At 41.5% G+C, this 24,789-nt stretch overlaps 1 protein-coding gene across 1 annotated transcript in view; it reads left to right on the top strand.

Annotated features, from left to right (window-relative positions):
* Nucleotides 1-14,181, top strand: part of MINDY3 (MINDY lysine 48 deubiquitinase 3) — a 41,752-nt gene extending 27,571 nt beyond the window's left edge. The window contains exons 12-16 of the mRNA XM_060248425.1: nt 6,759-6,831; nt 7,714-7,786; nt 10,648-10,735; nt 12,015-12,086; nt 13,052-14,181. Of these exons, the coding sequence (XP_060104408.1) occupies nt 6,759-6,831; nt 7,714-7,786; nt 10,648-10,735; nt 12,015-12,086; nt 13,052-13,201 (456 nt within the window). The 3' untranslated portion in view covers nt 13,202-14,181. The remainder of the gene's footprint in view (nt 1-6,758; nt 6,832-7,713; nt 7,787-10,647; nt 10,736-12,014; nt 12,087-13,051) is intronic.
* Nucleotides 14,182-24,789: the final 10,608 nt, after the last annotated feature.

Here is a 24,789-nt window from a genome sequence, read left to right on the forward strand (position 1 = left end):
TGTGCGATTGATCCCACGTAGATTCTAATAAATATGTTAGGGTTGGGAGACAGAGGAGAGATGCCATTTCTGTTGTATTAATCTGAGAGAGCAGGGGGAGAATTGCCTTCAAACACTCAACATTTCCTCAGTCTGGCCTGGACAGCTCACCTGCTTCCAGTTCTCCATCCTACCCATATACCTGATAATTTCTGAAGACCAGGACTATTTTTTGAGCAGGAACGCACAGGAACACACTTCCAGCTGGCTTGGCATCAGGGGGTGTGGCCTAATATTCAGATGAGTTCCCGCTCGGCTTTGTTGTCTGTGGTGCACAAACAGGTAAAGAAGATTTGAACAGCAGGAGTACTTGGAAGAGAGTAAAGCTTGGGAATTCAAGATAGTATTAATAAAAGCAAGAAGGAAATTGGCCCATTTTGCCTTGTTTTTCATTCTGTGATATGCCTTTTGGTGAGAAAGGCAGACTGTAAATGAAGGAAATAAGTGAATTTATAGAACAATAAGAAATCTTGTATTTTGGTTATTTGTTAAAGCCAAATATGGTAGTTTCAGGTGCTATGAAAAGTCTAAAGCACTGTGATGGGCATATCCATCCTTACTCTGGCTAGCCATCTGAAATATGTCAGTCTGTTTTTCAGAGTTTCTTTAAGCTCCAGCATACACTATTTAAATAAGTATGTAGGCTCTAAATATGGTAATCATGGCTGAATGTAGACCATGAAAATGTAATTGTATATACCCCTAGGTGATCGATCAAATGATTTCCTTTTGGGAAAAAAAGTCTATCCATCTGTTTTCCTTCAAGATTTTAGCAGTTAGCCCCATATGGAATAACAGCAAAGTGTTTTGCATTTTGTGCAGGCAAGAAAACTTGATCAAAATAAAAATATTCAGAAAGAATGGAAAACCATACCTGATTTAATATAATCTAATCTGTGTTCAGATTACCATATTTTTCGGTCCATAAGGCGCTCCGGACCATAGGACGCACCTTCCTCCTGGGGGGCGATCCGCTGCCTCCGCCTCCAATCCCGGCGCTTCCCCTGCGCCTGCCTGCCTGGCTCCAGCTCTGCTTTCAGCAAGCGCTGGGATCACTCCACACTGCCCCCACCGCAAACCCAGCGCTTCACGAGCACTGGCTGCGGAGGGGGCAGCGTGCTTCCTCCGTGCCTGTCTGCCTGGCTCCAGCTCTGACACTTACAGCAAGTGCCAGGATTGCTCCCTCCGCCCTCCGATCCCAGCGCTTGCTTTAAGCATCAGAGCTGTAGCCAGGCAGACAGGCACGGAGGAAGCACACTGCCCCCTCCGCAGCCGGTGCTCGTGAAGCGCTGGGTTTGCGGTGGGGGCAGCGTGGAGCGATCCCGGCGCTTGCTGGAAGCAGAGCTGGAGCCAAGCAGGCAGGCGCGGGGGAAGCGCCGGGATTGGAGGCGGAGGCAGCGGATCACCCCCCCAGAGGAAGGTACGCCCTATCGTCCCTTTGCTCCATAAGACGCACACACTTCCCCCCCACTTTTTTTTGGGGGGGGGGGAGTGCGTCTTATGGTCCGAAAAATACGGTATATCATTTCTAAAAGTGTAGAGTTGATCCACTTTGCAGTTGATGATAATAGTAAAAATGCATGGTTTAGGATTTGGATTGCATTTCTTGTGATTTTAATGGAAAATCCATTTCTTTACTCTTCCTTTACATTTGAAATATCATAAAAATGCATAGCATATAATTCTAGATTAGTGAATATTGCTTAAAATATAGGTTACTTGTAGACTGAAGTCTGATCTATAGCCAAGGTTTGGTTGAAGGGCAAGTTATACAGCAGCCTTGCTCAAGCAAAGCAATGATGCATCATCACAGGATGTGACCAGAAGCAAACGTCAACACCACTAGACTTTTAACCTAAATTGGCAACAAACTATTATACTTAACCACTGCAACCTAATATGCCCCAGGTTCCTACTCAAAAATACTTTCTACCTGACTTTAAGCATCTTAACAGATGACTAATAGAAATGTTGAAGCTTTGCAGATGAATGTACAGTTAGATGGGTGATAAAACTTTATAGAAATCTTTCTGTCCTTTTTGCTACCTGACCATCATGCAAGCAGTAATGCATGTGACAGATGTTGAATCTCCACCTACATTTCAGAGAGACTTGTGTACAACATGCAGTTTCATCATTTATGTGTAATTAAAACCCTTGAAAATCCATTTCATACAATCTTTAAAAGAAGCAAGAAATGAGTTTTACATTCACTTTCTCTCCTTACATTGAGATAACTATAATGTATGCAGACATGCTTTTGACACATCCTTAAGATGGTGGATTTAGATAGTGAGGATGCTACTCTCTAGGCTGCCTAAGAACAGATCTTCATTTTTGCCTTTAGAGAAGTAGAAATAAATTTTATAAATAACACGATAGTTTGGAAAAAGGTAAATTTCAGTAATTATACAAGGGCTATCAAGAGACTTGAATCTTGTTAAACTTAATCATCTTGAAAAAATTGACCTCTTCAGTAGTATATTACCATCTGTAGAGTATGTCAAATTAATTGTGGAGTATAACCATAATCACAACAATTCAGAACAGAGATAAAGGAATTAATAATACAATACCAAAGCAGTGGGATAAAACTGAAGAGTACTGTTACTAGCTATCAATATAGACTAAAAGTCATAATTGGATTATGAGATATAATGCTGAGCAGGAGTAAAATTATAAATGATTTTATATGAAAAATATGTAAGGAATATTATATGAAGAAAAATATTAAGAATTCCATTCCTGTGTCATAGCATAATAGTTGTTGTGCACCAGAGAAGAGAGATAAAGTAAAATGTGTTAAAAGCAGAGCACTGACATGTGATAAGGGCTGTAGGGAGGAATTTCCTGTGTGAAGATATATTCTACAAAAGGAAACCACTTTTCAAATCGGAAGGTGATGGTTTATGAAGTATTCTGAGTAACTAAAGCCTTACTTTACTTGGTTCACTCATTCCAACTGAGAAAATATTTCCTAGGAGACTTTTAATTGCTCGCTAACCCTTGCATTTCTTTTTTCTTGGAAAAGTTGGGAGAAGTGTAATCTGCCTTGAGTGCCTGTGAGAAAGGTGCACTATGAATAACACAAATAAGTGATGGGGAGAAGATAATGGGTGGTATAGTAAACTGGTATAGTTTTTGCTAATCTCTCCCCCTTTTCCCCCTCTATATGAATGGATTGAAAATGTAGGATTTCTGAATATTTTTTTGCATTCCAGTAATGAGTCATGTGTTCACCCAGAAAGCGTCAAGGGTGTAAATGGTTAGTGCATGTTGTAATGCAACATTAATTGATTGCTGTGTGGCGTCCTGTGTGTTAAATTGTGTGGCTATCCTTGATATTTTCCACTACCTCAAGCTTGCATAGAATTGATAACAATGGATAGGGGAAACCAGAATTTAATCCAGCACTTTGGGGGTGGGGAATCAAATTTTGAGTTTGGCAGAAAAGTAACCATTCTTTTTTTTTTTTTAAGGGGGGGCATGTTGTGATTTGTTGGAAGAAGCATCTTTTGTAGCTTCTCTGTTTAAAGTAGCATCTTCGGCTTTGAGTCACATTAATCATAATAATGTCAATGCACAAATGGAAGCCAGAGTTACATTGGACAGTGATTTCTAACATGAACAATTTTTCAGTCTTGTGAGTTATGCTGTAACATGGGCTCAGCAGGATTTAAGGGGACTTCAATTTGTGCTATATATCTTTATGCTGATGGTTGCTCAGGCATACGTATATTACTGTCATGATTGTTCTGGCCTCACCTAGCCCTGCTTAAGAGATTAAGAATGTAGTTTGACAGACCTGAAATGTAGTCCTGAAGTGCAGATTCTTTGTGCCAAGGGTCCCCACAATCTCCATTTTAAAAAAGTGCTACATGGCATCAGAGCTGAGAGAGACTTTGGAAACTGTCAGCTATGGGCTGTGTAAGGCAGCTTCATAGGTTTTGTGTCATATCAACTATTACTTATACTGATCAGAATGTCCAAGAATGGAGACTGTTTTGTTTAATGGCCTGACTTGCAGCAAGATCTAAGACCTTGCAACTGCTATTTGGGAATCCAAATTACTGCTGAGGCTTATAAAACCAGGGACATACTGTATGTCTAATTGGTGCCATTCTGATATCATTTTTAACTATTCTAACTTTGGTTTTAAATTGTATATTTTGTTGTTCACCACCCTGAATCCAGAGAATTCAGAGTAACTTATTTTAAGAAACCTGAAGATCTTGGGCTTACAGAACTAATTTAATAGTTCTTCATGTTCTAACTTTACCACAGTGATTTCTGTTTAGTGGGTTTTTAGAACTAAAATTATAAACTTCAGCATAGGAAGCTGGAGTGGGTTTTCTCCCCCCAAGTTTAGTTCCTAGGAACAGAGAATGTTTCCCAGGTGTTCCTATTTTGGAGAAAGTATTTATAAAATTAGGCATTTGTGGAAGAGAAATTCATTCTCATTCTGATTTGTGTGGTGAGGGCAGGTGTTAATCTAAAGTAACAGAATTGCTGATTGTATTAAAGCCTCCTTCAAGTTTGTCAGAATTGGAGATATTGAGAGATTTTATGTCTGGGTTTTGCTTTCTGCAAATGAAAACAGCCAAGCAGCCTGCCTTTTAAAATGCAGTATTTGTGTGTTGTTTGCCAGCAAGGATAAACATGAGATCTTAAAATAGACTTTTATTATCAAGCAAACAGCATTTACAAATAAGGAAAATAGGTTTTTTGCAAGAGTAGCACAAGGTCCAAAGAGTGAAACATGATCTTGTTGCCTTTGGGACACTGTGTACTTAAAAATAATGATTGGCAAACTACTAATTAGCTTTTATACTATGGAAGATCAAGTTTGGGGGATGTTTTAGGTAACAGTTTGCAAGGCCTGGGGGCTTGTTTTGGGGAGACATTGTGGAAGTCTGGAAGATGCAGTACACTTTTAAAAATCTTGTCACCTTTTAAGGATTGCTGCCCCAAATGAATAATTTTTGCAACTTGTAAAAAGTAATGAACTCAAAACTAAACTTTGTAGCTCAGATTCTGGGGTGGAGACAGTTTGTTGGATAGTTAATATTGCAGAATAAAGGAGAAGGGTCCTCTAAACCTGATAACAGGACAGGCAGGTAGTGCTAGAGAAGGGATTGGTGGAGGGGGAACAGATAATTGCCATGAATGTCTGAACATGTGACAACACCAAACAGGCAGAAATAGATCAGGGCCAAACTAGATGAGAGATCTGTAATGATAATGCATCTGAGGGTTTTTTTTAAACATTTCTAATTCTCCCCCACTCATCAATCAGGTGCAGAGGATAGAAGGATAACCTCCATTTCACAAGTAAAGAAAGTGGAGGGGAAGTTGTCTTACACCTGAATTCATGGCAAATTACCTCCCATTGGTTGCATGGTCATAAAAACATAAGAGCCCTGCTGGATCAGACCAGTGGCCCATCTCTAGTCTGGCATGCTGTCTCACACAGTGGCCAACCAGTTCCTCTGGACAGGCAACAACAGGGCATAGAGGTCAAGGCCTTTCCCTGATGTTGCCTCTTGGCTCTGGGATTCAGAGACTTAGTGCCTCTGAATATGGAGGTTTCCCTCAGTCACCATGGCTAGACTTGTCTTCCATGAATCTATCTAATCCTCTTTTAAAGCTGTTTATTCCTGTGACCACTAAATGCTCTGGCAGTGGATTCCACATTTCAATCACTCTCTGTGATTAAATATATTTCCTGTCCTGTATTTGTGTTTACCACAGTCTGCTTTCCTGAGGTGCCAAGTGTGCATGCTATACAAGCAAGAGTATTGATAGGGACCATTGACTGGGAGGATCCCAGGTGGGGTAAAGTGTACAGTCTGTTTCAGCCCAGTTAAAAAATGATGCATCTGGAAGAGCATGCCCCTTGTGTATGGGAGGGGGCTACTGCTGGTAGAGAAGACTGTTAAAAGTTCCACTTGATCATTTTTGTGACACTTTTCAAGCTGCCTTTGTATTCTGTTTTGGTAACTTGTTGCTAATGGATTTTTTCTGTCATTGCAGACAGACCTGTTTTAGTAATGCTAGTGGAATTTATTTACCTGTTCATACAAACTCACTTGCATTGGGTTAGCAAAGCATGGTTGAGCCACTTTTGAGGGAAACTGCTTTTTTCCATTTTCAACCCCTTAGTTGCACTTCTGAATCACTGGTGTGTGCTGTTTAAAATGTCCATTGTGTTTCCTACAGTACCACTTTCCCCCCACCCTTTTTTGCAACACAGTCGTCCTTGGATTCTAAGTTCTAAGGTGAGCACTATAGCACTAAACAACTACAGAAGTGCTCTAGCGGCACCATTGAGGTCTTAATCGTGCATAGCCATTTTTTAAAAGTCTACGATTGTGTGGTGAAAAAAGGTGGCGGGAAAGGGGCCCAATTGGCAATGACTATAGCGCTTCAGAGATGGCTCATCAACAAGAGGAAAGTTGCTGTATGAAAGCCCCACCCTGTATTACTTTACTCAAAATTGGGCCAACAGAGAATAATCTCCAATTTAGAACTGTAATGTGAAAAGGGCCCATGGCTCAGTGCCTGACAATTACTTTCTCTTTGCTGTTAAAAAAGAAAAGTGTTTTTTGTTCCTGATTTTTTTTTATTAGGAAGTTGCCACTCTTCGTTGTTAGAGGGCTTAGGACTTTCAGATGTTTTTACTGTGGATCAGTTAATCTTATGGATTCCTTTTTCTGAAGGATTTGGCTCTTGTTGCTCCTGAAGCCCCTTCAGAACAAGCCAGGAGAGTCTTTCAGACTTATGACCCTGAAGGTAAGATGTGCAGCACAAGCCTAAGCATGTTTATCTGGGAGTAAATCTTGCCTTCTCTTAAAGAAAAGGGCAAAGGTGTAAGATTGGGGATGTTAAATAACCTGAAACCAAGCATACACTCTCACTCAGGAGTGTCAAACATGTAGCCCAGGACTGAATCAGGCCCCCAGAGGGCTCCTATCAGGCCCTCAAGCAACTGGGTATCATCTGCTTCCTTCTCCCTCTTTCTTGCTTCCTTCTGCATAAAAGCTTGCTTTGCAAGGCTTGCTCAATTGCACAGGAGCCACAGAGCTCCATTGGCTGAGGCTCTTCCATTGGGGAGGAAGGGTGGTAGACAGAACTTGTTTTCCCAGGCTCTCTGAATTGCCCAGCAGAGCTACTGAGCCAAGCCTCTCCTTCTATTGGCTGAAGCTCCTCCCCCTTCTGGTCCCCTGGAGAAGAAAGGAAAGAGCCAGAGCTTCCTTTGCCCAGTTCCCTGGATGCCATGGGAGAGATGCAAAGAAAGCACCTTTAAGACCAACAAGTGCTAACATTTTAAGCATGTTTTAATTTTTAAAAATTGTGTTTGTCTATGTCCTTTATAAGGTTTATGTCTGCTACCTAATTTTAAATAGGCATACACATGGCCTGGCCTGATCCAACCTGACATGGCCTGGTTCAACAAGGTCTCATTTATGTCAGATCCAGCCCTCATTACAAATGAGTTCGATGCCCCTGCTCTAGCTGGTGCCTTTTTTGAAGTTTGTAACTAAATCCTGCTTTAAAATTATGCACACAATTTCCAGATTCCTACCAAAAAATGACTATGCTAATCAGTCCATACCAGTATTTACAGGTGAAACCAATATTTCTACATGCTAATTAAAGTATTTTGTTTTTTAGATAATGGCTTTATACCAGATTCACTTTTAGAAGAAGTAATGAAGGCTTTAGACCTTGTGTCAGATACTGAATAGTAAGCATAAATTATCTTTAATCTTCAGTGCTTAACTTGAGTATAACTTTGTAGAATAAGGGCTTTTTTCATGTGGTAGGTACCTGGTGCAGTACATGTCAGCTATAAAACAAAATATGCTTTCATATGAGTTCAGCTTCTGGTTTTGAACACTGTTCTATGAAATGTTTGTGTCCATTATTCATTTATTTCATTCATCTGTGCCCTGTTTTTTCTCCTCAGTGGGGTCTCAAAGTGGCTTACATTGTTCTCCTCTCTTCCATTTTAACCTCACAACAACCTTGTGAGGTGGTGGGTTGAGGGAGTGTGACTGGCCCAAGTTTACCCAGCGAGCTTCCCTGGCACAAGTGGAGATTTGAAATCAAGTCTCCCAGTTACTAGTTTGTCATTCTAAAACCCCTACACCACAGTGGCTTTCAATTAAGAGAAACACTGAATATTTTATTTTTGTATAGTTATGTACTATTTCTCATTGTAGAATAAGCTGTGTAAGTAGATCTGTTGCAAAATAGTCTGTGCCTGTGGAGAAACGCCATTTTAGGACTGTATTTAACTGGAGGCAGGGTTTGGGGCCTAGTTTCTTCCTCCTCCCCCCTCCCCTCCTGTCTGGAAGCAGCAATTATGAGGAGGCTTCCTAGAGAGACAGGAAGTCTTTCAGGCTGGTCTCCCAGAAGGCTGCAGAAGGGTAGACCAATTTCTGAACGGGAACTGAATATTAGACATTTTTGGCAGGAAGCCGGCAGTTTGAGTTTGGAATTGAGTCTCGTTTGCAACAGTCTTAAGCGAGGTGCCTGCCCTGCAGGTCATCTAGTGAGGGCAAGTAGTATAATAGGGAAAGAAGGAGCGTTTTTTTCTTCCTACTATGATTTGTTGCTTCTGTTCATTTTTTTAAAAATGCCTGTAAATAGTTGTATGGTTTAAATAAATGGTTTGTCTGTTTAAAAGGCAATCCATCTGTACCACATAGTTTTCCCAACCACCTTAGACCTCGCTACTGCAAAACGGGAGTCCAGGGAAGGAGGAAGGCATGCAGTTGGCAAGGGTGCCAATCCTCCAGAGGTCTCCCAAAGAAGGACTTTGGTCTCTGTGATAACCAGGTGCTGGGTTGGCAGAGGACCTTGAGACCAGACCTCAGCACTGGCAAGAGGGATTGGGAGTCCTGTTCCTCTCAGTCTGAAATCCCTAAATTGAGCAGTTGGTGGCAGCATGCCCAAGTGGCAGGAGGAAGATTAGCTCCCTCCAGGAGTTGGCAACCCAAAAGGGAGTTGATGGGACCGAGTCTGAAGGCCGAATTGGGCTGGTTCTGTTACAGTACCTATAAAAAGAATTTGGCTCAGGCAGAATGATTGTATGTCTGCAGTGATACAAAGGTGTGGTGGGTAAGCAGTGTAACTTTTTTTCATACTTCAGTCTCAAACATCATGAGTTGTATCCAGCCACTGGAACGGCGCATGTGGATTTACCCCCACAATTTGCTTCCACAGGCTTCCAGGCATCCTCTAGACTTCTTCCTACTTGAGTGGCTCTTCCTCCCATGGACGAGCCCTTGAGTTTGTGGAAGGCTCCTTCTTGGACTAGAGGAAGGGTTCAAACTTGAGCCAAAATGAAACATAGAATATAAATATTTTAATAAACAGATGAATAAACTTTGGCCAGTGGAGTGGTAGAATCAGAGTAGGATTCCTCCACACACACTATTTTTCTAGAGGGCCCTGTTGAGAGAAGGGAAACAGGAAAATCTGCACACATTGTGCTGCTGATTGGTTGAACAGAACTCCTTATTAGCAGCTCAATTATACTAACATAGTATTCCATTAACATACAGTTCTGAATAGCAATATAGTTTGCATAGATAATGTAGGAATATACTGTGCCCTTAAGATTCTTTAATTTAAAAGCATAATATAAGTAAATACATTACTGGACAAGCACTTGCCAGGGATGCCCTAGGTTGATCCTGCATTGAGCAGGGGGTTGGATTAGATGAGAGCCCTGTGGTGAAGCTGCAGTACTGCAGTTGGAGCCCTCTGCTCACGACCTGAGTTCGATTCCAGCAGAAGCTGGTTTCAGGTAGCCAGCTCAGGTTGACTCAGCCTTCCACCCTTCCGAGGTCGGTAAAATGAGTACCCAGCTTGCTGGGGGGAAAGCGTAGATGACTGGGGAAGGCAGTGGCAGACCACCCTGTAAAAAGTTTGCCATGAAAATGTTGTGAAAGCAACATCAACCCAGAGTCGAAAACGACTGGTGCTTGCACAGGGGACTACCTTTACCATTTACCTTTTGGACTAGATGGGCTAGTCCAACTCAGATTCTATGATTCTATGTCTCTCAGTACAATCCTGTGCAGTAGTGCTCTGTTTTAAGCCCATTTAAATTAATTGGCTTAGACTAGAGTAATTCTTCATAGGATTGCACTGTAAATCTGCCGTATTTGGTCCATGGTTAATGCTGTATATTTGTTGCTTGTCAGATAAATAAAACAAGAGTTGGTCTTTGCAGTATAGTTTGGAAGATGATGAATATGTTAATACTCAGAACTGTGTGCAGTATCCATTAAGTTTTCTGGACTACAAGCCCAGGAATTAGACTGTGTGGTTTTTCTGAAAGCTTTACCTAATAAGGCATAATGTCTCAATTATTGCTACCACTTTAATTTCAAATAAGATTACTTTGGTTTAAAAATAACTAGTTTTTGGCAACAAGATGCCATTCCTTTGCAGTTGTCATTAAGATTTCAAATACAACAGTTTCATTGTTTTTGGCAGTAAAAAGTGTTTCAGAACCACAGTACTTCGTCATGCAAGAGTACAAATGCACCATACTGATGTTTTGTGTTTTTTTCCCCCTTTCTCTTATCTTAGTGTCAATCTCATGAAGACCAAATTAGATCCAGAGGGACTAGGAATTATATTATTAGGTCCATTTCTTCAAGAATTTTTCCCTGAACAGGTAACATAACAATCTGTATTCGTGCTGCTTACAGTGGGATGTTTTGTAAATATATACGGTAGATCAATGATGTGTTCCACTTTTAAATATATTTTATGTTATCCCCTCATTCTTCCCCCTTTGACCTCTCTTTATTTATTGCAGGTTATTACAAATTAAATTTATATTAGTAGTAATTTACAAGCATCAGAAGATGCTTGTATGGTCACCCAGGAGCCACTCACTGTATCTTAACTACAGCTCCTCCACCCCCAGTCATCCCAAGGGAAGGATGCTTCTTAGCATGAAGGGCAAATGCAGGGTCAGAGTCACTCAATTAGATTTCAGCACTAGAGAGACCCAACAGAAATTCTTGTTGCTCATCTGTTCATTTGAGGTATGACTTTTTCAGCAAAGAGATTGGACCATTTGAGTCTGAGGCTAATAAGTAACCAATGAAGAGATTACCCACTATATTTTATCCCTTCTATTTGGTGGTCTGCTCAGGTATGCTGATATGCTGGTTTTATCATCACAGCAGTTTGGTATGATAGGTTAAACTGAGAATGAGTGACAGACCAAAGTTCATATAGAACATCATGGTAAGTGGGAATTTGGACCTAGGTTTCCTGGTCCTAGTTCAGCACTCTAACCAATGCATCAATACTGTCTTTTACAGTTGGGATTCTTCTCTTTTGTTCCTAATTTCAAAGGCTTAAAACAGGGGTGTCAAACCATGCAGATTTTTAGAAAGTTTTAAAAAATATATTTTTGTATGTCTGTGTCCTTCATAAAGTTTATATCTCCCCTACTTGGTATTACATTTTATGACACACATGGCCTGGCCCCACAAAGTCCCATTTATGTCAGATCTGGCCCTTGTAACACATGTGTTCGACACCCCTGACCTAAAAGGTCTTCATGATACTTCATACTATCTACTTCCTCACCTGCAGACGTTCTTCCCATATGTTAACAACAGTTTAAATGCTGTGAAGTTCTGACCTGGATAGCTCAAGCTAGCCCAATGTTTTCAGAACTTAGAAGCTAAACAGGCTTGGCCGTGGCTAGTATTTGGATGGGAGACCACCAAGGAATACCAGAGTCATGATACAGAGGCAGGCAATAGCAAACCACCTCTGAAATGTCTCTTGTCTTGAAAACCCTATGTGGTTACCATAAGTCAGCTGTGACTTGATGGCAAACAACAATAAATAAATGCTGAACAAAAAAAGGGAAGAAATCTGCTCCATGATTCTAATCTGTGATTTGAAACTGACCATTTTGTGTTTGCATTTAGGACTCCAAGGTTCAAGAATCATTCCCTGTATACCACTACAATGGATTGAAGCAATCAAATTATAATGAAAAGGTATAGCCACTTGAGACAAAATGAGTAGAGCCACACCAAATTAGAAGTGGCACTTCAATTAGAATTGACTGTAATGTCAAATACGCAAACGAAGCAAGCTGTGTTCAGGTTACCTCCAAGTTGCCAGCTCTCCATTGCATAGATAATAATTTTATGCTGGTTGCCACATAAGAACAATTGAAACACATTACAAGGAAACAGTTATCACTGAAGATAAATACATTTTATCACAGATTAATTCTTATTAATAAAAAGTGAATGTTTTAAGACTTTTTATGAGAGCCTAACATAGCAGTGCTCCAAATGAGCAAGGAAGCTCATTTAGGTGTGTATATGTATGTTGTCTTAGACTTTGACAAATTATATTCCTGCATAAATTAGGAGAAGCAGTATTTGTGAGTTTCTTGCATTGTGCAGGGGGTTGGGCTAGCTGACCCTGGATGTCCCTTCCAACTCTGCGATTCTATGATAAGGAAATCTTCTGCGTTTTTTATCATCAGAACAACCTTATGAATTAGGCTAGGCTACTAGTTTGATGGCCATGTTATGTGGGAGATGCATGACTGACCCATGGCTTTCTTTAACACTGAAATACAGCCATGGAAGAAGCATTCGAAGTAGTTAAAAAATTTCTCTGTGCTGTGTCCCTGCACTCCCAGATTCTTGATGAGAGGGTGGGACAGAGATGCAATGTACTGTTTTCTTCTCCTTTTTTAAGTAGCAGCTGTAGGGGATAGCAGGTAGGTTCAACCTACCACAGTGCCATGACCTCAGTCCAAATCTGGGCCTTTCACAGCTGCTCTTTAATGGTTGAAAACATGAGAAGATCCAGATAATGTGTAATTTTAATGTAAACTAAGCACTAAACTTATTTCACAGTGAACTTTGTATTATTTTATGAGGGGTTTTTTTTTTTCAAATTTATCTGAAATGTTAAACTAAGCTAGATCATTTCATACTGGCAGGTCATGTATGTTGAAGGCACAGCAGTAATTATGGGCTTTGAAGACCCAATGCTACAGACTGATGATACTCCAATCAAGCGCTGTTTGCAGACAAAATGGCCATACATAGAACTCCTCTGGACCACAGATCGATCCCCTTCATTAAATTGATGTTGAAGGAAGACCTTGTACTATTATCCAATGTTGGACGGGGGTTGGGGTTGGGTAGGCAGCTACCCGTATTTAAAAACAAAACCCTATCCTTCAGCTGTGTGGCTATACACTGGTATCACTGAGAAACTGTAAATAAATACTTTTTTCAGTGTTAATTTAGATTTTTTAAAAACTGGATTTATTTGTATTATATCAGCTAGTTCTTTTTTACCCATTTGACTACAGTAAAAATGCACATTTTCACCCAGAAGCCTCTCTGATCAGCCTAAAAACCTGAAGGATGGTCTAGCACCGCAGCATCTGTGTATTAGGTGAAAATTGTCTTAAATACCATAGTATTCACCTGTTTGCATACACATCTGGCCATATATTCCATTTGAATTATACTGTCTTAGGACACACTTTGCAAGGTCATTCCCTTGCAGTGGGCCCAAGGGAAATGAAAGGGAGTTTGCAGAAGAAACCGTGTTCTTGTGCAGTTCCCATTCATTTCACTGGGGATGAGAAGTGTGCCCCAAGCACAATCAGGACTAGATTGACATTTGCACTGAATATGTTGAATGAATTAAACTTCTGCTGTTTTTCCCCCCTTCCATAAATAGACATGGCTTTGCACAAATGGGACCAAAATTATAAATCTTAAAATATATAAATGATAAATGCTATTGGCAGTTATATTTTTCCCCTGGGCTTACTTATTGAAAGTGAAGGAAGGATTTAAAAAAGGATATTAATATTTGAAGTTGTATAAAGGAAATGTAAAAAAACACAAAATGTAACAGCAGAGAGAATTTGTGCTATGATTTTTGCAGTTGTCCATATTATTATTGCCAAATACCTCTTCTCAATATAGCCTAATAAAACATAAGCCAGCACTATTGTATGTGTTACATGCATGAAAACATCTGTTACTAAAGTAGTGTAGTCCATTATTTATTATCTAGCAAGGCATAAATAAAAATGAATCAAAATACTGACCTAGTGGTGTCTGCCTCATTGCCTGATCTGATCTGGTCACTCCTTGTTTTTTTAAAGTGCCACCTGGAAACAGGTATTGGGTAAGATCTAAAAATACATTGTTTTTATGAAAGTTTTTTGCATGACAAAGTAATCTACAGCCAAATAAGTCCAGTTGCTAAGAGCTTCCTGGTTTAAAAAAAACAGGATTCAGAACAAGTCCTATTCTTAGAAGGCTGAGATGGTGTTTTGTGTCAGCTCTAAAATGCATTACATATCATTGTGATACCTTTGCAGTTCTATATGGGTACTGTCAGGGTTTTATTTGTAGGGGAAAAAACCCAGCAGGAACTCATTTGCATATTAGGCCACACCCCAACCACCACTGTTTTTCGCAGGGCTTTTTGTGAGAAAAGCAGGAATGCATTTGCATTATTAGGCCACACCTGACACCAAGTCAGCTGGAATTGTGTTCCTGCTCAAAAAAAACCCCTGGGTACTGTACACATGCAGGACTGTCATGGAAGCTCAAACCCAGCCTCCCACACAGTTTCTTTTTCCAGTGTGATATAAAGCGCTATATGGGGGGGGGGGTCAGAGCACCCTTTCCTCAGTTTTTGCTCTGCTGCCACTGACGAGAAGCCCCATTCTTTATCATGTCATATTTCTATCCCACCCTCTCCACGAGCGGACTTAAGAGCGGCTATGACAGAGCTTCCCGCCTATAAGCAGCACTTTGGGGGAAAGTTTTATCAGCACTTCTCAAGACAAAAATCCAAGCTGTATTCTGCCTTCCCGTACCAATAGAAGGATCCAAGCATTCTCTGAAACTGACCACTCCAGACCCAAACAAGCCCATGAGGAAGCTAAGGGCTGAGTCCCTACATCCCCAGAGCAAAACTCAGAACCACCGCTGAAGGCTCAACTTGGCAGGCTTGAAGATGTCAGCAATGAGTTTTGTTCATGTGAGTCTGGCAGCCATAGGAGACCATGAGTTACCTACATGAGTTATCCCTGGTTCTGCAGTCACAGCCAGGAGGGTGAGGCGCCGTGAGACTGAGTGGCAAGGGTGGGGGCATCTAACAGCACAAGATACATTGTCCCTTGGCAATATCTCCAGGTGCCCCCCACCCCCACCAGTCCCTCAAGATTCAGCATAAGAGCATGTAGAGAAGCCTCCTACATTGAAGTCATCCACCCCTTCCTGTCCTCTTCATAAGGACCTGGTCCTTCACAAGACCTCATTGAACTGATCAAAGAGTCAGTCCATATTCCAAAAATGCCTCCAATCAGGCCACTCTGCCCTTGTCCCATTCTATCTTGGAAGCTGAACTCCAGGACTCGAAGCCTTGAATCCCATATCATCAGCCCCCGCGCCCTAATCTTACTATTCAGAATCACCTTTCCAGTCGGTTCCAATGGATTTGTATTTGATGTTCTGTTCACTGTGCCAAGACCGCCAGTGTGACTATTATGACCAAGGTTGGGATCCATATGCTTATCTTGGTTCCGACCAAGTGGAAGGAGACTCATGCCCAAGTCCTTCTCAAGATTTCCATAAGGAAATGAATGCTTTGGCAGACTGGGATTGTGACTATGACCATCCTGTTTATGAAGATAGCCAGATTACACCTTAAAACCTTTGTCAGAAGACATAATGCCAGAACCAGCCATGTACTTCCCCAAAGAAGATCTTTGTATTTACAATGAACAGTTCATCCAAATGCCCAGTTCTGCAAGGCCTGTAAAACAGCACTATTTCGACTCGCCTTCAACTGAATAGTAGTATAAGAGGATGCCCAACATTGCTGAACACACTGGAACTAATGATACTAGCACCAAAACTGTTTTAAATTATTTGTTACTTCTTAACTTGTCTTAATTGTTAAATTCTAATGTTTATCTGTTTTATTGTTTTTGTTTAATTGCTGTGAACCACCCTGAGCCTGCTTCGGCAGGGAGGGTGGGATATAAATCCAATAAATAAATAAATGGCAAGATCACTTGAAACTGATGCCTCACAGGAAGCATTTGGACCATCTGATTGAAATCCACCTGAAACAATTCTCCAAAAGAGTGAGTCATCTTTGGATCTGGTAGCCTGGGTAAGTTGAAGCCAGGCTGCTTTTAGTACTTCACTCTTTTTAATTAATTTTTTGTTGTTCAAAAACATGTCAGAAGGAATGTTCTGTGACTTATACTTAGTAAACAGCTAAAAGTGGGGGAACCTTGCTGGGGGCTGGCAACACTATGCAGGACTTGGTACTAGGTCTGGTGCTTTTTAATTTGTTCATTGATGATTTCGAGTTGGGAGTAAGGAGTAAAGTAGGTAAGTTTGTGGATGACACTAAGTAGTTCAGGGTGGTGAGAACCAGAGAGGATTGTGAGGCACTAGTCCAGAGGAATCTGTCAAGGCAATCCTGAGACATGTATAGTCCCTACAGTGGTGGACCCTAACCAACAACCTTCTTATAAGTCCCTTTCTATCTTCCCATACCACAAATCATAGTAACCTTTCAGGCTGGGTGCACACATAGTTTAGCTTCCTTTCATGAGGTGCTAGTGGGGTGCAGCTAAGCAAGTCAGTTGTTGATCCCAGCTATATGTAAGGCCTGAAGGGAAGCTTTGTTGGAAATTGCCCATTTCCACATTATGGTGGATATATGGCATGACAATAACAAGTGGGAGGACATGCCACCCCATTTGTTTGCTGTTAGATTGTCTATGGATATAGAGATACTTTTGCCAGAGATGTGTGTGTAAGGCCAACAGGCTGCTATACGCTGTTTTGAGTTCCAGAGCATTTATGTGTAGGAGTGCTTCCTAAGAGAACCACGTCCCACTGACTTAACACCTTTGTGAGCTCTTTCTTTGTTATTGCCTGTTGCTATCTGAGAGCTTGATGCAGCTCAACAGAAACTGAGGCAGGGGAGTACCAGTCTCTTTAGAGCACATGACTGTTTAGGCGGGGTGGGGGGGAAGCATCCTGTAGGTCTACAGGAGAAGGCACCCTCTTAAGTTCTTTTCCGTTTAAAAATTCTGCCCATGGCAGGCCTGCATGTGTAAAATCCCTAGTGTATGTGCCTGCACAGAAAACAATGTTTTCTATTGTTCTCTGAGGATTCAATGGAAGAGGCAGGGCCTGCAGTGTCTATGCTGAAGATCTTGCTGATTCTGGATACTATTTTTTCAGCATTTTTTCTTTTCTTTTTAATAATTGAGATATTTTACAAAATTTGTGTTCCTGTGAAAGATGGTGTTTTTGTGATAGACACAACTTGTTGGCCTTAATTTTACACAGCATTTAAAGATCAGAGATGCCAGAAGCAATGGTTTTATCAGTCACATAATGTGCTGCTGTCCTCTGTGAATCTAAGAAGTATATTTCAGTAATGATGCATTTAAAAACATTATCAGACCAAAGAATGCATTTATTAATTCATATGTTGTACCCCTGGTAGATGCTATTCTGGGATGAACATTCATAATGCAGGAGTATATTCTTTTTACAAGAGACTGATCTTTCTTTTCTTTTCAGTTGTCCTTGAAAGGGCAGCTGCTGTGAGAGCTCTCTCAGTTCCACCCACCTCACACGGTGTCTATTGTGGGGGGAGAAGATATAGGAGATTGTAAGCTGCTCCGAGTCTCTGATTCAGAGAGAAGTTGTTGTTGTTCAGTCGCACAGTTGAGTCCGACTCTTTGTGACCCTATGGACAAAGTGGCCAGGTCCTCCTGTCTTCCACCATCCTCCGAAGTCTGCTCAAATTTGTGTTAGTTACATCAGTAACGCTGTCCAGCCATCTCATCTTTTGCCATCCCCTTTTTCTTTTGCCTTCTGTCTTTCCCAGCATCACAACAAACTGTGGCAAGTCAGAAGAAGGGCAGGGTATAAATCTGCAGTCATTTGCTCTTTTTGTTTTGTTTCATTTCATTTCTTTCTTTTTGCATTTCTATTAGTATTGCTAGCTCTGGGCTGGGAAATACCTGATTTTGGGTGAAGCCTGAGGAGGGTGGGGCTTGGGGAGAGACAGACTTTTAATGGGGTATAATGTCATAGAGTTCACTTTCCAAAGCAGACATTTTCTCCAGGTAAACTGGTCTCTGTCGCCTGGAGATCAGTTGTAATAGCAGGAGATCTCCAGCCTCCTAATTTCTGTGTGCACAGAAAGGTGGTTCCAGACAAGTACATTGTTGTCTTTGGCAGCACCCTATCTGCTGCAAAATATGGACTTATTTACGGTGAATCACGATGAAGAGATTTTTATTGGGAGGAAGGGTGAAGAAGAGATCCGGAGTAGAAAATAGTCATTGAAAATTACATAACTGTACAAATGTAGCATTTGCATAGGAGCCCTAAATATATCTGGGCAGCTTACCATGTGCTTTATTGGGGACGGGGGGAGGAAGGCTAAGTAAAAGAACTTGCTGTTCAGATTAAAGCTGTTGGAGTGTGTGCCACCCCAGTCTTGTGATGTTACTGGCTGTTATTATTTGGGCTTCTTTCTACAATATCCAAAGATTCTTCAAGGCTCTGTATTTTGCTGCAGCAATTTCTATCCTTGTGGTTAAGTTACCATAATTAAAACTCAAACACAATATTGGGACTGCTGAGAAGGTGACCAGCTGAGACTAATTGGTGTGACTGTGAATACTTCAGTTGGTACAAAAAACTGCAACCCAATTACTAGTGGGTGTAAGGCAGGACATTCATGTCATACCTGTGTATGGGGCTGTGGGTCAGTGGAAGAGCCTCTATTTGCATGCAAAAGGCCCCAAGTTCAATCCCCAGCATCTCCAATCAAAAGGACCAGGCAGTGGCTGATGTGAAGACCTCAACCTGAGACCCTAGAGAGCTGCTGCCAGTCTGAGTTCACAGTACTGACTTTGATGGTCTGATTCATATGGCATCTTCAAGTCTAAAATACCCTATCCTGCAGTTGTTCCATCAGTTAATGGGCTCCATTCAAGGTGCTAGTTACCAGACTGAGCAAGGGATTCAAAAGAAAAGGGTAAAATACAATTCCTCTGTCCCTCCCTCTATATATGCTGTATCTGTTGTTAAACATAAGACATGCTCTTTAGCTTAGAATATTTATTTTTATTCATTTATCTGATTTGATTTTTAGCCCATCCTTCCTGTAGAACAGGCTCATGGTGGGTTACATCAGATGTTTATTACCAGATGTTTATAGAAGTCCCATTACCTCAAGCCTCCACCAGGCCAGCACATAGCAATGGTTAACTCCTCCAGACCTCAGTTATGAGTTTTGTCTGCCTAGATGGAATCAGCACCCAAGAACCCTCTCCTCCTTGCTCCCAGGAGTTTTGACATCTCTTCCTCACCCACTGACCAGGTCAGGTTGGGTCAAAGAAGCTTTTCCTGAAGTCTATAGAAATTTCTTCCTGGAGTCTTCCTAGACTTGATACCTGCAAATCTCTGTTCTGTGCTGGAGGGGGTGGGTGTGTGTGTTGGCACTGGCCCATTTGATTGTCTCTAGCTAGACCTATTAGCATTTCTTCAGAGGTAGCTGAGATGAGAGCAGGAAGCCATTAAACTGACTTCCCCCTTCCTGCCTGTTCTCTGTGGGGGAGATGATGATGCCCTATTCTTCAGCAATTAATTTTAGTGCAAAATTGAGTACGGCCAAAATTAACTTGAATTGTTCATGCTCTAAATTTAAATTAGGTACATTTACCCATTATTTTTCCATACTTCATACCACAGAAGCCTACCAACTTAATGAACTTCCTGTTGACTTCTGCCTATGATTTTGAAGAGGCCATAGTTGGTGGAGTGGTTAGAGTATAAGACTAGGATCTGGGAGTTCCAAGTTTAAATCTCCACCCCTTCAGAGAAGCTTGGTTGATCATGGGCCAGATGCACACTTTCAACCTAACATATTTCACAGGGCTGCTGTGAAAATAAAATAAAGAATAGAATAACGTTGCCCATTTTGGGTTCCTTCTTGGGAAGAAAAGCCCATAACAAATGAAGTAAATAAAATAACTGATAGGACATGTAATTTGTAATTATCAGTTAAATAATATCATATGAGAAATCCTGTAGTCTGGAATAATGGAGGTTTGAGTTGACAGTTCTAGGCTAGATCGTCTTACCTCTGTCTCGGTTATGAGAAGTTCTAATTGCTTTGGTTGTGATTCTAATGTTCCATATGAACCTGTACTTCCAGTAGAAGATGTCTGTAATCCACCTGCTGGCTGCCTAACCCACTCACCTCTATTTCACACAGCAGTCCAGTAGCTCCTTAAAGTTGAACAAAATTTATTTCAGCATGTGAGCAACAGATCACTTCCTCAGATGCACAGCAAGAAGGTTTCTCTACAATCTGAGATACTTTAACAGGAAATTGCAGATTATATGTGCTCTGTTAATGTGTTCTGGCCTCTTCAGGTATCACCAGATGAATGAATTGCAAGAGGACTTCCATATGGATGAACATGAAGTAGAAGCCAGAACCAGCTGTGCTATCAATAGATCATAAAGCGGAAAGAGCCTTGGCCTCTAATCCAGATGGCCAGCTTCTTTGGATGTGCACTTGAAAAACTGGCCTCTTGCTCATAACTCAATTTACAATAGACTTGTCCTCAAGATATCACATGTCTCTTGTTTTTTTCAGAAGTCAGCCTCATGTCTATCTACATTATCTTCAGCTTCTCCCAGATCTGGGAGTCTAGTGACCCATCTCTATAAAGGCTCTTGTGATTCTAGTCATTTGGGAATTATTGCTTACTTGGAGGGAAAAAGACCTAGAGCATCCAGTATTGAAGTGTAGAGCTTTCTTTAAATTAATTCCCATCAGGGACTGTGTCTTTGAATGGAGGAAATCAAGTGCAGCTAAACTGATTTCCAAGGAAACTGAATTGGCTGTAAGGAGACCAAACTGAGGGCCCTTGAGTCATCATTAGACACCAACAGGAAGAGATCTTGAGGGCAAGAGAGAGTACTTTGTTTGTGTTTTTAGATAGCCCTGTTTTCCATTTAACCTTTTAAGGGAAAAGGTCCAGAAGCAGTGCTGAATTTTTGCTTTGGTTTTGTTTGTATTCTTCTGGGTGGGCAAGAACCCCATAAAATAAACGCAGACCTCTCTCCCTCCCTTCTCTCGGAAGGGCTTTGTTTGGGTTGGTCAAAGTTTCCTTTGGAGAGACATTTTTCATCATTGAAGACCATGGCCTTGCTTGGATAGACTTCCTTACAGAGATAATGGCTTTTGTTGGGGCAATGCTGTGTGGGGTGGGGAGGTGACATTGCTTTTCCTGTTCTATTTCAGTGTGCCCAACAGATTGGATGGAGAAAGGTTCAAGGCCAGCTGCCGCTCTTGATTTCACAACCACGGGCTTAATTTTCCAAAGAAAATAAAGGAAGGTAATGGGGTCAGTTTCCTTCTGTTTTATGGGACAGAACTGCTGTGTTTTTTATTCCCAGTTTTTTCTTCCATTGAAATAGAAGCACTGCTAATAAAAATTGCTTCACAGTCTGTTTTACTGATGGATGTCTGCCCATTAAGTATGCATCGGAAGCAAAAGATTGTATTCCATATTTTGTGTAATGGTCTTTGCTTTCCTCTCAAAAGAGACAGCCCATACACACTTTTTTATATAGAACTTTAAGTAGAACATCTCTGCTCAACTGAATGTAACATCTCCTGCATCTGAAGTTGTCTCTGGCTTACAAAACATATGCCACAATACAGTTGGCAGTTTTTGTTAACATACAGAAAGGATTGTTATCTAAGGCTGTTACTTGGGCACCTTCCCCCTCCTTGAGATGTCCCTACATCAAAAGGCACTTTTTATGGACTGGAATCTAATTTAAGGTCTCTTTTACAACTTCTTCTAGAGCCAACAGAATAGAGTGCAGGACAGTACTCTTTGGTACCTCATAAGAGATGTGAACTGCCTGTTCTTAGCTTATGTGTGTGAGTAGCCCAGACTAAGCTGATCTTGTCAGAGTTCAGAAACTAAACATAGTCAGTACCTGGATGCGAGACCATCAAGGCTGCTACGCAGAAAGCGGCAATGGCAAACCATCTTTGTTCATTCTTGCTTTGAAAACCCCACAAAGTGGGACTTTATTGGTTCTCCATGCATCAGTTATGACTTGATGGCACAATTTACCTTAATGCACAAACTCCTATTTGTGTCTTGCTTCCATCATAGCAGTTGTCCTAAACAACTGCTCATTTCATCAACATGTGTGAAAAGCAGAAATGTCACTCTTTGTCTTTGGTATTAGAATCTATTCACACAGCCATCAGCATCTTTGGTGCCTACAAGAAATCCATTCATACGGTGTTTCCCATTCCATAGCAATCTGGTTCTAAGTGTCTACCATCTTCAGTCCTGCAGGATGTGGATTTTGGTGTCTCCTGTTTTTTTTTTCAGCTGTAAGCAAACAACTGAGTCTGGCAGATTGCAAGAACATAAGAGACACCATGTTGGATTAGGCCAATGGCCCATCCAGTCCAACACTCTGTGTCACACAGTAGCCAAAAAACCCAAGTGCCATCAGGAGGTCCACCAGTGGGGCTAGAAGCCCTCCCACTGTACCCACCCCCCAAGTACCAGGAATACAGAGCATCACTGCCCCAGACAGAGAGTTCCCAGACAGAGAGTTCCAGCCACTGATGAACCTCTGCTCCATATGCTTATCCAATCCCGTCTTGAAGCTGTCTATGCTTGTAGCTGGCACAACCTCCTGTGGCTGTGAATTCCATGTGTTCATCACCCTTTGGGTGAAGAAGTACTTCCTTTTATCAGTTCTGATCTGACTGCTCAGCAATTTCATTGAATGTCCACAAGTTCTCCTATTGTGAGAAAGGGAGAAAAGTACTTCTTTGTGTTTATATCCTGCTTTTATCCCAGCCTGGAACCCAAAATGGTTTACACTGGATTCATGGGAAGAATGCAGTCCACACACTGATCAGCCCTAGACCTGCATGACATCAGTCAAATCCACATGCTTTCCAAACCATACTTTGTATGAATGCCACATGGGAGCAACTCATGCAAATACGTATCCATCACCCTGAATAGAACCTTAGAGGCTCCATCTGGACTTGGTGTAGTCATACCACTAAGCAACTTGTTAAAAAACAGATTAACAATCACTCAGTATATTTATGCAGAGGTGTCTTTATTTTCATAAGTTTTAAAACTGCAGCTTTTGTTCCTTTTTGAAAATGCAAATATAAGATTAACAAACTGTAATATGGAAAGTGACTGTATAATAGTTATATTTTTATACTCCTGTTTGAAGTGGCTCAGCTGCAGTAGAAGGTGTTTGGATCTAGAACAGAGCTGCTGGTAAGGTGAGTGAGACTTGATTTGCTTTTCTAAAACTGCTGGGGAGCGTTACCTAGGGTTGCTCTGGGAGGTAACTGTGTGAGTGCTTGGTGCCTGCTGGAGAGGGTTTCTGATTGCTTTTGAGTGTCTTTTGTGTAGTTGTTGCTGAGTGAGGAGAGCTTGTTTGCCTGGGGGTAATTGCTGGCCCCACCCTCTGCTGTTGCTCTGGCTGCTGAGTCAGAGGTGGGTGGGGGCTTGAGCCTTTAATTTGCAAGGCTCATCCTTGCCAGAAGCGCGAGCCTTTGGTGCAAGCTGAAGGGCAAGAGCCAAAGGGCTTTTGGCCTTGGGGGTCTAGCCTGGGGGTTCTGTAGAAAGGTTGGTAGTTACCCACAAGTAGTTTCAAGTGGCAGTTGGTAGTGGGATTTAAAGAGAAGTGAAGATAAAGAAAATTTTGAAATGGATTGCAGCAGTATAGCTGGTGAGGGAGCAGAGGCAGTGATGTGTAAAGACTGTGGGATATTTGTATTTCTCCCCAGACTAGCATGAATTACACTTGCAGCAAGTGTAAGTTAGTGGCCCTGCTGGAGGAGAAGATACAAGGACTGGAGGCACGATTGTCCACACTGCAGTGTATAAAGAAAGGTGAGGATTTTCTTGACAAAATGCATGAGGCACTCTTGAAAGGACAAAAGGAGGGAGAGGAAGTGGTATCTCAGCAATTAGAAGAGAATCCAACACAAGAGGAGGGTTCCTGGAAAAATGTAACCTGAAGGAGAAAGAAAATCAGATGTTCTGAGCCCCTGCTACTCAGCAATAGGTTCCAGGATCTCCCCACAGTAACTGATTCTGAATTATTGGAACAAGGGCTACTTCCCCAGCCTCCACGAAGCTTGAAGAAAGTTTCTCAGGATCCTTTGAATAAGAAGCCTGGAGCTTCTGCTCCCCAATATAGGAAGAGGAAGGTGGTGGTGATTGGAGACCCCTTGTTCAGAGGGGTGGAGCCCAAAGTGTGCCAACCGGACTTATCATCCCAAGAGGTCTGCTGTCTGCCAGGTGCACGCATCCAGCACATGATAGAAAGGATTGGAAGACTTATCAAGCCCACGTATTACTATCCTTTCTTGTTGATCCACGTGGGAACGAACGATACTGCCTGTCATAGCCCTGAACGTATTAGAAAAGACTATGTGGCTCTAGGCCAGAAGGTGAAGGAGCTGGGCACACAGGTTGTGTTCTCGTCAGTGCTTCCTGTTGAAGGCTGTGGTTTAAGACAAGAAAGAAGAATACTTCAAATAAACGACTGACTACGTTGATGGTGTCGTCAG

The sequence above is a fragment of the Heteronotia binoei genome, chromosome 10 (genome assembly GCF_032191835.1).
Source record: "Heteronotia binoei isolate CCM8104 ecotype False Entrance Well chromosome 10, APGP_CSIRO_Hbin_v1, whole genome shotgun sequence".
In the NCBI taxonomy this organism is placed as follows: domain Eukaryota; kingdom Metazoa; phylum Chordata; class Lepidosauria; order Squamata; family Gekkonidae; genus Heteronotia; species Heteronotia binoei.